At 34.9% G+C, this 12727-nt stretch overlaps 1 protein-coding gene across 17 annotated transcripts in view; it reads left to right on the top strand.

Annotated features, from left to right (window-relative positions):
* Positions 1-12727, top strand: part of TCF12 (transcription factor 12) — a 348736-nt gene that overhangs the window by 268762 nt on the left and 67247 nt on the right. For all 17 annotated transcript variants that reach the window (XM_070579213.1, XM_070579180.1, XM_070579162.1 and 14 more), the window contains one exon: positions 3951-4003. In XM_070579213.1, coding sequence (XP_070435314.1) covers positions 3951-4003 — 53 coding nt within the window. The remainder of the gene's footprint in view (positions 1-3950; positions 4004-12727) is intronic.

The raw sequence follows: 12727 nt of genomic DNA, 5'->3' as shown, positions 1-12727 counted from the left end.
ATTAGAAGAAATTTGGTTTCTTGGGTATCATGTTCATATTGGGGCTTATTTGCATAATATATATCTATTAGATATTCAGTAAACAATCAATTTAATACTCTTGTTTGATCATCAATATTAGAGGAACTAAGTGAAAAATGGGACTTAAAAAATGGGACTAGTTTTTACTCTCATAATAAAAATGTCATGTGCTAATATTAACACCTTATTTTTCGCTAAAATTGATATAAATGCTGAACAGTTTACAGAGTAGTTTTATATACATTCTCCTCTCATCGGTACAACAGTTGTGCTAGTCAGTAGATGTAATACTAGATTCAACATAAAACTGAGGCTCAAAAGAGAACACGTTCATATCATTAGAAGGTGGTTTACCCAGGACAAAATTTAAGATTTTCTGACTCCAAGTCCAATGTTCTTTGCATATTAATTGTTTTTACTCCCAGCTTTTTTAAAAGATTGAGGTAAAATTAACATAACGTAAAATTAACCATATTAAAGTGTACAGTTCAGTGACATTTAGTACATCCACAGTGCTATGCAATCATTATCTCTGTCTAGTTCCAAAACATCACCAACACCAAAGGAAACTCAGTACATATTAAGCATTCAACCCTCATTCTTTTTAGCTTCCTTCTTTTATGTCTTATTCATAGCCTACCCAGGCCAATCTGTTTTGTGTTGCTGCTTATAGCAAGCCTCAGGTGTACTGACACCTTATCCAATCAGTGTTTAAATGTGGGGATTTTTTGGTGATTCCTACCAAAGAATCCTTTATACAAGAAAATTGAAGTTGCAAATCACGTTTATGTTAAGGATGGGCCAGCTTCTAAAGTAAATATAGTCCACCAACAGAAAATATGTCAGTTATTTATTCCACAAATCTTTGTTGACTGCCTCCAATTTAGATATCTACCTTCTGTCAAGCCAGTATTTTGGTGAAATATTCATAGTCTCTGGGTCTAGAGTATGCTTGAGCGTATAAAAGGGCACAATGATGGATTGTTATGTTCGGTACAGAGAGCTCTGATTAGATGTGCCCACCTCTCGGTATTATGAGTGATTTAGTATATGTACTGTTAGAGTGACCCCAGAGGGTTTAGACCAGTATACTTTTTGTTATTTAAGAAATGATAGGAGCCAGCCCAGTGGCACAGTGGTTAAGTGCGCATGTTCCGCTTCAGTGGCCCAGGGTTCGCCAGTTTGGATCCCGGGTGTGGATATAGCACTGCTTGGCAAGCCATGCTGTGGCAGGTGTCCCACATATAAAGTAGAGGAAGATGGGCACGGATGTGAGCTCAGGGCCAGTCTTCCTCAGCAAAAAGAGGAAGATTGGCAGCAGATGTTAGCTCAGGGCTAATCTTCCTCAACAAAAAAAAGAAGAAAAAAAAGAAATGATAAGTTGTGAAGGGTCTTTTTTCCATCTCCACTTTTGTTTCTCACCAAATGAGTTAGGGTAGGAGTATTCATTTGAGTCTAGATGTGTCAGTGTCACTCTAGAAAAATGTCCTGTTAGTATGCTACGTGAGCACATAGTGTGACAAAAAGCACTAATATAGACCAATACTATTACTAAAAGTTTAGGGAGAAAATGAGCTATTGAAATAACTAGGAAAGGGAGGATGAATTTCATAAAAACTTAAGTTTTCTAGAAATTAAAGCTTATATCGTCTTCATTTTCTTTTTGGTTGTGATAATGATAGATACTGTTGATTGTCTCCTCCATGCCAGGTACTGTGCTATAAATACTACATCTTTACACAGACTCTTATGAGGTCGTAATATTGACCTCATCTTACAAATGGGGAACCAAGACCCAGGAAGCTAAGAAACTTAACTGAGGCTTGGTACCCAGGGAGGTCCACTCATCCCCTGTATGAATACCATTTAGTGGATTATTAATCCATTCCTCATTGCTGTTTCTCAGTCTTAGTCACTCTTTCTGGGCATTACACTTATTCATGAAATCTCAGAGTTGAAAGGCAACCTCAGCATCTTGTCAAGTTATTTTGATACTCTAGGAAATCAATATTCTGCAAATCAGTATCTATCCAATTTATAATCATTTTGCCACAGATTTTAATATACACCTAATAATAACGGCTAAAATTTATTAGGTGTCACTCTCTGTTAGGTACTCCCCTGAGCACCTTTCATACATTATCTTTATTACAATAATTCCAGGAAGTGTTATCCCATTTTTGTATCTTAGGTAACTGAAGCTCAAAGAGGTTAAGTAACTTACCCAAGCTCACACAACTACTATATAATTGAGCTAAAATTTGAATCCAGCCAGCTTACTCTCTTAATTGTTAAATTTTGCAACCCCCTAAAAGTGAACTGTTAATCCCAAAATTCCTTATTTTAAATCTGACATCATGTATGTAATTGTATAAGGGTAGCTAATGATCAGATAAAAATATAAAAGAAAAACTTCTATTCATATGACAGGGAAAAATTGCCCTAAACTAAATAGCAACATCTTCTACTAGTAATTACCCAAAATAGAATGGTGAGCTCCAAACTGATAAGGAGCAGTTCACTTGACTTTCTTGGTATACAGTGTGGCTTTGGCTCAAGGAATGCTGTATTAATTGTGTAGAGTTGGGTTCTAGAAAAGCCTCACAAAGAACAAAAATTTTGCCTGTAAGTTTTGTAAATATAGAGTGTGCCAGATGTTGCTTATCTTTGGCTCTTTTAAGGAAATATAGGCTGCCTCTTGGGGTAGGGACTTAGATGCTAGTGAATGTTTTTTTCTCTTTTTATTGTATAAAATTTTTCCACATGCCTACTTATAAATTGTTTTCTTAGCTTTGTAGCCTCCTGGGATATTCACTGTAAAGATTCCCAGCCCCAATTGAAAGGATTTCGTTCATTCTTAAACAAGTGCATGTCTTATTGTGTTCTATCATTTATGACACAGGAAAATACAATGCTTGTTTGATTCTCATTTTTATAGTTTTCAAAAATATTGTACTTTATATTGCCTTCTTATGTGTTTTCTTCTTAATAGTGAATCCCTGTGAAAAATCCTGAATTTGATCCGTTATTTGTGTAAGATTGGAAAGCTGCACTTATTACCTTTTTTACAATAGACAAATTTAAAATTTTTAAATTTTACAGATAAGTAAAATTAAAATAACAAGTGAAGCTGAGTAGACATATGAAAATACTCATGTTCTCATTTGTATTAATAATTTATGCTTTAGAAAGAAATATACTTTAGTTATTTTGGGAAATAAATATAAACATCCAAGGATAAATTGTACAATAAATGGTACTAAAGTTGCAATTTTAACCACACATTATTAAAGTAAATGTTCTTGCAGAATACTGGATGATATTGCATATGACAGTGCCCCATATTTAATAGTTTATGTAGCATATCTGACATTATAACCTTAATTTTTCATTTATTAAATTTTTTTTCAAATTTTTAACATAAGATGTAGCATAGCATTAACTTTTAGTCTGTTTAATATGCTTTTAAACCTAATTCTCGATGTGATATGGACACTAAATTTGTGTCTCTGTTGAGTCATATTATTAAAATTACCTGTTGCACCAAATGCCCCTCTACAAATGAAACTGAGATAAATGATGTAAAATGCCTAGCATGGAGTCTGCCACGTATTAGCTACTTGAGACATGTTCACACATGCTTTCCTCACACACGCTTATTGGTTTATCTTCTTTCTTGTTTTACTTTGTTTTCTGTCTTCTTCCTAAACTTATGGGATATGTATTTCAGAATATATCGCTTCATTAGGAGAGCATGTTTTACCCTGAAACCGGTTAGAAAGAATGAAGCCCCCATCCTTATATTCCTTGCTTCCTCCTAAGTATTGGAAAACAAGAAAAGCACTGAGAGGAAAAATTGTTTCCTGTTCATTTGAAGTCTGATCTTTTTAATATAAATGCTGATGAAATATACTGTTTTCCATGTGCAGATCCTTTGCAAGCAAAGAAAGTCAGAAAGGTGCCTCCTGGTTTGCCTTCTTCTGTAAGTAGCCATTTTTTTTGACTTCATGGTAAACAAACTGATTTCAGGTATTCGGTATTTGCTGGCTATAAGGTTATACTCAGTTGGTGTCAGTTGGCACACTTCACACAGTAACTGTTCACTGCTAAACAGAATCATTGATTGAGATAAATCTGCATTTAATGTTAGGGTTTTAGATTTCTCTACAATGATTTGTAGATTACTCATATGCTCTTGCTCCATGTCCCTGTCATTTGAATTCCCCTCTTGGGAAGAGGACTAGGCCGGTAGCTGTCAAAGAAGATCTCCTGTACAGGTCTTTTGATGTTTAATTAGTCATTATGTTGCTGAACAGGAGGACAGACAGAGATTAATAGCTGAGAATCTTAGAAATTTACATTTGTAATAATCCCAGTGGAGCTAAAGACATTAAGATTCGGAGGACATGTTCAGCTCAGCTTGCCTCAGTAGGACTGAGGTTATTAATATGCATAAATCACCAAGTCAGATGTTCATTGTGAAGCCCTTGTGGATTTTAAAGCCTTCATTAAGCCTTTCCTAACTTCAGCCTAGCATCAGGAAAGCTTTCAAGCAACTAGTTTGTTGATCCCTCTTTGCTCAAAAATGTATCCTTTGAGAATAAAGAGCTTTCATGAAGGAGGTTGGAAAGGTTTGGTGAACAATCGTTAATGGCCATGATAATCTAATGCTGTAGGAGTGTTTGTGCTATTAAATATACTTTACTCTTTTAAAAAGTAAAAGTATTTGTAAATGAACCTACATCATAAATCCACCTACAGTTTAAAAATCCCTGTTGTGAGGAGGGAAGATTTTTTTCCTTTCCCTTTGCTTAGAACAAGTGGGGAGTGGGGCTTTTGGATTGAAGCCCCATGCCTTATAGGGTACATCTCTTTGTTGTGTAAATGGATGTTGGGCTTTTATTTGGCAGTACTTAACACATGGGCGCAGGTGCTGCTGGATGAGTCACAGCTCATCGAAGTATACACTGAATGGAATATCCAGCTTGGCAAGTAGTAATCTAGAAGGAGCAGCATGCATCTGTGCTTTTTATTTTTTATTAAGGCTGAAGTAGAGATATCATCTTTTTGATTATTTGCCTTCCTTCTGTCCTGTGTTCTTCCCCTGCTTTCTCTTCCCTGTGATACATGAAAACTCGAATTTGAAATCCTCTTTGAAACTCAGTTCCAGATGGATCTGAGTTTTATGCAGCCTAGGGCAGCTGTGCTCTGAACCTGCAGCCTACCTGGAAGGTTGGATTGCAGCTGCAGGCATTCTTAAACGCTTTTGCTTACATAAGCACTTGGGCCCACTAGAGGCTGAATAGCTGCTTGATAAACAAAATGAACACAATGCCTCAAATCATTATTCCCGAAGACAGGAATTTTTTTTCAGCAGCAGCTAAAAATAGTTGGGCAATTTACATTTTAACAGTTGTGTGCTGTGCTGGGGTAGGTGGTTCAACGGTATAACAGATGATTTCTGCTAGATTAACAGAAATCACATTTAAAACTGACAGGACTGCTAAAACATATAACCGTGCAATTTTCTTGTAATTTATTGCTATAATTCTGTGAGAGTAATAAAAGTTAAATTACATATTAATATTTAGTAGAACCACACAGGTGAAAAAAACAGACTAGTAAATGAAAAATTTATCTCATTTCTTCTTAGCCTGACATTAATTTTGAGAACAATATATTTTCAGAGTTTCATAGTTCTTTCGTTTTTAAAACAAAAGGCAAAATGGAGAGAACAGCCTGCAAAGAGAATAGGCACTGGAGGTCACCAGTGTTCCTTACAATCCTAGTCATAATAGCATTCACCCTTGGAGTTATTCCAAGGTGATACTCTAAGACTCCAAGGGTATATTGTCTCAGGTGTCCTGGACGAGCCGTAGGAAGGGGAAAGCCACTGAATTCTCACAAAACTTTGATTTCTTTGAGAATCTTTAGAAAATTTCACAAGCTGAGCCTACTTATATATTGTATTGCTAGCTACCTTATTTGAAATTTATTAGATATTTATACAGAATAGAAGAGAATTCAGTATGTTCAATTCTATATTTAACATCAGCATCAAGCATGATTGTACTACTCTGAAACTATGCTGAAACTAGTACTTAAACATATTGAATGTTATTAAGGATATATAAATAATAAATGCATTTTAATTAATTGAATATATTTTAGATTAAATGCTATGTTGAAATATCAAGTTTTTAAAAATTTTTTTAAAAAACTTTAAAAACAGATACTTTGATAACTAATACCAAAATAATAAACTTCTGAAAATACTTGGTTACACTATTTATCTTTTCAGTGTCTTAAAAAAAAATGAGAATTTAAAATTATGGTTTTCTATTGGAATGCTTTTACTGAAACGTATGTAATTTACAGGCCTTTAACAATGTGAATTATTTAAAAAATGGGTATAAAAATGAAAATGGACTATTTATGTTTTATTTCATGGTTATTTGAATATCATACTTCCCAAATCAAACTAGAAATTTCACGGTAACATCACAGATTTCAAACTTTGCTGTTATCCAGTCTATCTTTAATTATCTGTAAAATAGGTGCTACCTTTACTAAAGAAACAAAGAGCTAGGTTCATATTATACTGCTCATACTGCTACAAAAAACAAAAGTCGGGCTTACTTAACATGCAAAGCATTGGTAATCTACATGATTTGACCATAGAGCATTGATTAGAGGCCTTTTCTTTTTATGAGCCATGATACATATTTAGGTATCATAAGTACAAACCTCAGCTCCTCTATTCCTCTCTGCAGAGCAACTGAAGGGTAACTTCTTTCTGGATGAAGATCCAATGAGGGTCTGTCGACATAATTAAAGCACTATGGTCAGTAAGGTTAAGAGAATGGTCTGCTCAAATCTGCTGGCTCAGTTATTAATTGGTTGTTTGTCCCTGAACACCTCAGTTAATCCTTAGGAAATTCAGAGTGGAAAATCCAAACTTCCTTTTAGGTCCAAAATGCTAAGTATTTTGGGTGTTAAAACAGTCATGCTCAATACGTAACCAAAAAGTGTAGTGGTCATGGTTTTCTTCCTACTAATGAAGAAATGTTGTTCTTAAGTACATTAAATTTTCCACTTGCTTCTCTATAGACAGGTTGAAATATTGAACAAAGTGGACTTTTGTAGCAACAACTGTAGAATGATGCTTGGACATGGAGAATTCAAACATACACACACTATCATTGCCTTCAAGGAACTTACCATCTGAGACACAAGCATTCAATGAATTAATTACATTGCAGTAAGGCAAGTAAAGATGTATACCAAGTGCTCTGGAAACATGGGGTAGGTAGAACTAACTCTGCCTTGGAAAGTACTGATGGCCTCAGGCGTTGACATCTGAGCTGTTTCTAGAAAAATGAGTAGGAATTCATCTATTAGAGAAGAGGGAGAACGGACCAGAGAGGTAACAGGCATAGACGTGACGAAATAAACGTGTGCTCAGGCCTCAACTAGAAGTACAGCATTACTAGATTCTATACCAAATATAACCTTTGTACTTTTGCTATAGTAGACCCACTCTCCCACTCTAGGGGAGGATTGGGGAACACATCAGACCAGTCCAGATATGAAAAGGGATAAGCTGTCATAGCAGTCTACCCTGGATAAGGGCCTAAAATCCCCTGACCAGTAGACAATAGGAGGCATTTGTAATTGTTAAGGGTATCTGGGAGTCTTTCCAAAGGCGTGGGTGGTACTTTGACTTTGTAGGGTCTTTTCCCTCTTTTTTGTGTGTGTGTGAGGAAGATTGGCCTTCAGCTAACATCTGTGCCAATCTTCCTCTATTTTATGTGGGCTGCCACCACAGCGTTGCTTTACAAGCAGTGCTAGGTCCATGCGTGAGATCCAAACCTGCAAACCCCAGGCCACTGAAAGCAGAGCACGTGAATTTAACCACTATGCCACTGGACTGGCCCTCTTTTCCTTCCTTTTTAGGGTTCTTGAACCTCCCCTCCCCTTCCCTAACCACCACCTCTAGTCTTTGTTCTTTGCATGTACCCCAGCTGTTTTTCATCTGTATCAGATTTTTACTAAGATAAGACATTTAAGGAAATTGTGAAGCACTGGGTAAGGATTGGGGCAGTCGTGTTTTTTTCCTAGTAGTTTGTGGAAAAAACTGAAACATTTGCAGTATATTTGTTGGCATCCTTTACAGCCTCAGTGTCACTCTGTTAGAGGTACAGAACTTAGATATATGAGGATCTATGTTAACCATTATCTGTATCATCTTAATCTTTAATCTTTGCCACACAAATCTATAAGGTAACTAATATCCTCTTGTTACAAATGAGAAATTGAGACTCAGAGATACTAAGTAACTTGCCCAAGATCGCACATAGAGCCAAGATGCCACCATCTGAAAGGATGATGTAGAAAAGCACAGACTTCCCAGTCAAGGAGATGATGGGTTGTATCTGGCCTCAGCTGCTTTTTATTTTATTACCTTGGAGAATTCCTTTGAAGTTCTCTGAAAGCTAAGTGTCTATTTGTAAAAGGAGATAATAATGCTTATCTCAAGTGTTAAGTGTGAGGGTATTATACGTGCCTGGCATATAGTAGACACTAAGTAAATGTTTATTTTTCTAGTTCCTATCTCTACAGCTTGAAATTTAAAGAAACTTTAGCATTTCATTCTTACCAAATTTTTGTTGAAAAGCAAAGTTTGAAAACATAAGGACGGATAAATATTATAGTAAAAGAAAAAAAACTATTATGTTACCTAGACTTGCATATGTAATGTATATGCCTGGCACATAGTGAGTGAGGGGTAAGTTGTAGCTGCTGTTGTTGTTTAGAAAGCATTCATTTTCAGAAAAGGAATCTATAAAAGGAGGAAAATTCTGTCCCTAGAATTCATACTAATTTTGTTTTCTGAACCATCAGGAGTCTATGCTTTTTTTAAATCATTGTTTGAACATCTTTGTGGCTCTCTAAAGCGTTTCAAATTCCTAAAGTTATGTTCTTATTCAATAGCATTTGAAAACATCTTTTGAACATCAACTTTTGACTCTACATCAAAATGGCATGTCTTATTCATTTTGAATATAACTAGTTTGCAGTCCCATACATAGTCTGTTGACATAATCTATTTGTTTCTTAATCAAATGTCATGCTGTCTTTTGTCCTCTGTTTTTGAGTGTGTATATTTTCCCACAAAAGCTATTACCGTTTAATCAGATAATGTCTTTGCTTTTTATCTAAACTCTCAAAGTATATTTTACCACCCCAGCCATCAAGAAAAAATATTTTTTCTAACTCTTCCCCCCATAAGGCGCTTTATTGTTTCTGAGATGAATCAAAGCAGCTTAGACTCCACCTTTTCTTGCTTTGCTGCAGACAAGTACCGAGTTCTGTAGCCTTTAGATTCGTAATTGACTATAGTTTAGAAAATGATGCATTCCTTTTTCCCAAAATTTTTACAGGATTTTATTTTGTTGGTAATGGCTTTCTTTTAATTAATGTGAATTTTGAGTCATTTTCAGTAATAAATTTGAAATTTTAGGGGCAGCCCTTGAGGTGATTGGAGATATCCTGAGGTGTTCCCAAACCACAAAGACAGCTAAACCATGCCCAGTGACCTAGTATTTTCTTGTAGTACATACTAAAGAGAATTAGTAAGAATATTAAATAGAAAAAGTGAGAATATTAAATCCTGAGGGTGGCTAAACAGGATTTTTTTAAATAGGAAAAAGAAGACAAATACAACTTTCTGGGGCTGGTAGAAAGGATTAACTTGGAAAACTACCATTTAAAAGATTATTGGATATCTAAACTAGTGAGAAAAAGGTCAAGGGTTAAAACTATAGAGAAACTGTTACCTCCAGTTTATATACAAAAATAACGACATGACCAGCAAGTAGAATACTCTCAAAGGGAGTGTCCTATAGAAGTCACTAGGAAGCTGAGATAACAGTTCATAGACAATTATGCGATGCCTTTAAGACTAGCAAGCATCCTAGTGATTCTGGAAAAACAGTATTTTACATGCAGCACCAGCTTCAGCTGAACTTTGTGAGTGCACCCTCCAGTTCTTGAACATGAGTTGGAATAGGTGTTTGCTTAGCTCGTTCGGCAGACAAGCATAGAGGGCACAGAACAACTGTTAGGTACTTAAGAGTTTCTTATTTCTGGCTGTTAGATAAGCTCTCTCTATTTGAAGGTTACCATGATATAAAATTTCCAAAGTGGCTGATACTTTCTCTGACCTTTAGGTCAGACGAGCAGAAAAATCTTAGTATATAAAGGGAATGGTTCTATAATCCATTCCAAACTTATATTCAGTTTGGTTATTGAATAAAAGATTTTCTTCATACATTAATAAGAAGAAGTAGCCACTGTTTATGCTGACAGTAAGTGCTGTTCAGAACAGTGTGAGGATTGTATCAGTATAGATAATAGGCTTTTAATTCATAGTTCTAAGATGTTCATTTTTGTGATGAGCCAGTAATGTCTTTGATCTGAGTTCAAGTCAAAAAACAGAAGGAAAAGTAACCAGTGAGTAAGTCCTATGTATCCAATTATTTGTACTGATGTGGTTGTACAACCGCAGTGATATTTGTTATTTTCTGACTATTTCTTTTTAAAGAAGAAAGAATATGGCTGAATTTCAGAGCTGACTTTTAAGGTTTATTTGAACTCTTCAGCTGCTTGTGTTTCAGATCTCTGATGTTGGATAAGACCCAATGTGTTTGTGTAGCTTGCATGTTTTTTAAAGGATATGTGATTGAATTCTGTAAATGCTTTTAGAGTTTAAACCCACTATCTGGATGTTCAGCATCAAGAGAACCATGAAGTTTTTTTGTTTTCTTTTTTTCTAATACAACCAAGGATTATTTTTTCAAGTATAGGAAAGAAGGAATAAATTAAGAAATTCCAAATTTTATCACTGAGGTGTTTGGGGCTCTGGATTTCATTCTAAGTTAGGGAAGACTATTACATCCTAAGTAATTTGCTGACAGGAAATTTGCTATCACTGATACTCTCTTTGTTTAACCAGTAATGATTTTACTTTGCGAAGTCATTTATTGTGCTTGTAGTATATCTAATTTCAAAGACGGTAATATATGCTATATGGATAAGTTTATGATTAGAGTTTTAATCATTTTAAAAACACTGCTAGTCCCAGGATAGTTTCCAATTTCTCTTGTGTTTATATTCATTGAATAGATTTTAAATTTTAAAGTGTTAGCCATTCAAAGTTTTTGTATTTTCATTATCTGCAATTATTTTAATACATAACCCAGTATATCTATAATATGCCAACATTTTATTAGTTTTCAGAAATTTCTAGAAATTATATTTCTGGAAAATTTGATAGAACCTTCTTATCTCTTTGTTATAGCCTATATTTCTGCTCTTCTTCAGTGTGCTAGACCAGGAGTCGGCAAACTTTTTGTGTAAAGGGTTATGTAGTAAATACGTTCAACTTTGTGGGCCAGATGATCTCTGTTACAACTACTCAACTCTGCTATTGGAGCATGAAAGCAGCCACAGATGATATATAAATGAATGGGCATGGCAGTGTTCCAATAAAGCTTTATTTGTAAAATCAGGTGGTGGGCCACAATTGGCCCACAGCCATAATTTACCAATTGCAGCATTAGACTTAAAGAATACAAGTATATGCCTAAAGTGGATACAGTCTTACCGTCTTCATAAATGTTACTATGAAAAGCAAACCCAAAGAGAAATAGAATTAAATACTTTTTAGGCGTGTTCCCTGGGAGTTTTTTTGGATCCATTACCTGATATACATTAGTTCCTTCATCATTTCCTTAAGGCTCTGGACACTGGGCCAGAGTTTATTGTATTGACAGAAACTTTCCAGGACCATTATTTGCCTTCTAAAATGTACCTGACTAGGATAGTGGGAGAGCCTCAATGTATAAAGTGGGTGCTATGGCGTCATAATTTTTCTAGGATTTAAATGTTATTTTAGGTCGTAATATGCAGGATACTTTATGACATCAAAAGTAAGCCCATAAGTAGATATATTATTAGTAAATGTTTATTTGAAACAATTGAGCTTAAAGTATTTAAATAATTTGACTGTGACATAAACAGCCCTACTATAATTTTTTACCTAAACTTACATATATGTACCCAATCACCATCTTTTATCCTGGTCCAACTTTCTCTTAGAACTCAAAGCTAAAAGGTGGTTTTTAGCTGCTTGAGAATCAGTCCCAACCCAAGTATGATTGTGAAACAGATTCTGTTGGAACGTGACATGTTTCTCTCTAAACATAAAAGCTTCATACAAGACTTGAGAATCTTCTATCCCATGACTAGAGAATTCACTTTTTCAATTTTAATCTATATAAATTTAATTGAATATTTAGGGTTCTTATTTAGTTCCTTTTTCTAGCTCCATGACAGCTAGTATTAACAAGAAATAATACTTAGTAAATAAGTAATAAAACTTGACATTATTTGAAATCAAGTTATGTTTATAAATTGCAAAAACCAGTAATGTGAGTGAGAATTAGAAAGTCTTTACTATTATGGTGGGCTCCATTTAGTAGATCTCCAGTGAGAGAAATATGAATTCATTCTATTCAAGTCAGTAAATATATATTAAGTGCTATTGTGAATGTAGAATTCTTTTAGGCTTGAAGGATTTTAAGTATGAATACAGCATGGACCTTGTACCCTGTCTTCAAGATGCTTTTAGTCAAGAGAAAAC

This window comes from Equus przewalskii, chromosome 1 (genome assembly GCF_037783145.1).
Source record: "Equus przewalskii isolate Varuska chromosome 1, EquPr2, whole genome shotgun sequence".
NCBI lineage: Eukaryota > Metazoa > Chordata > Mammalia > Perissodactyla > Equidae > Equus > Equus przewalskii.
Note: the sequence above shows the minus strand (reverse complement) of the source record. Positions and strands in the feature narration are given on the sequence as shown.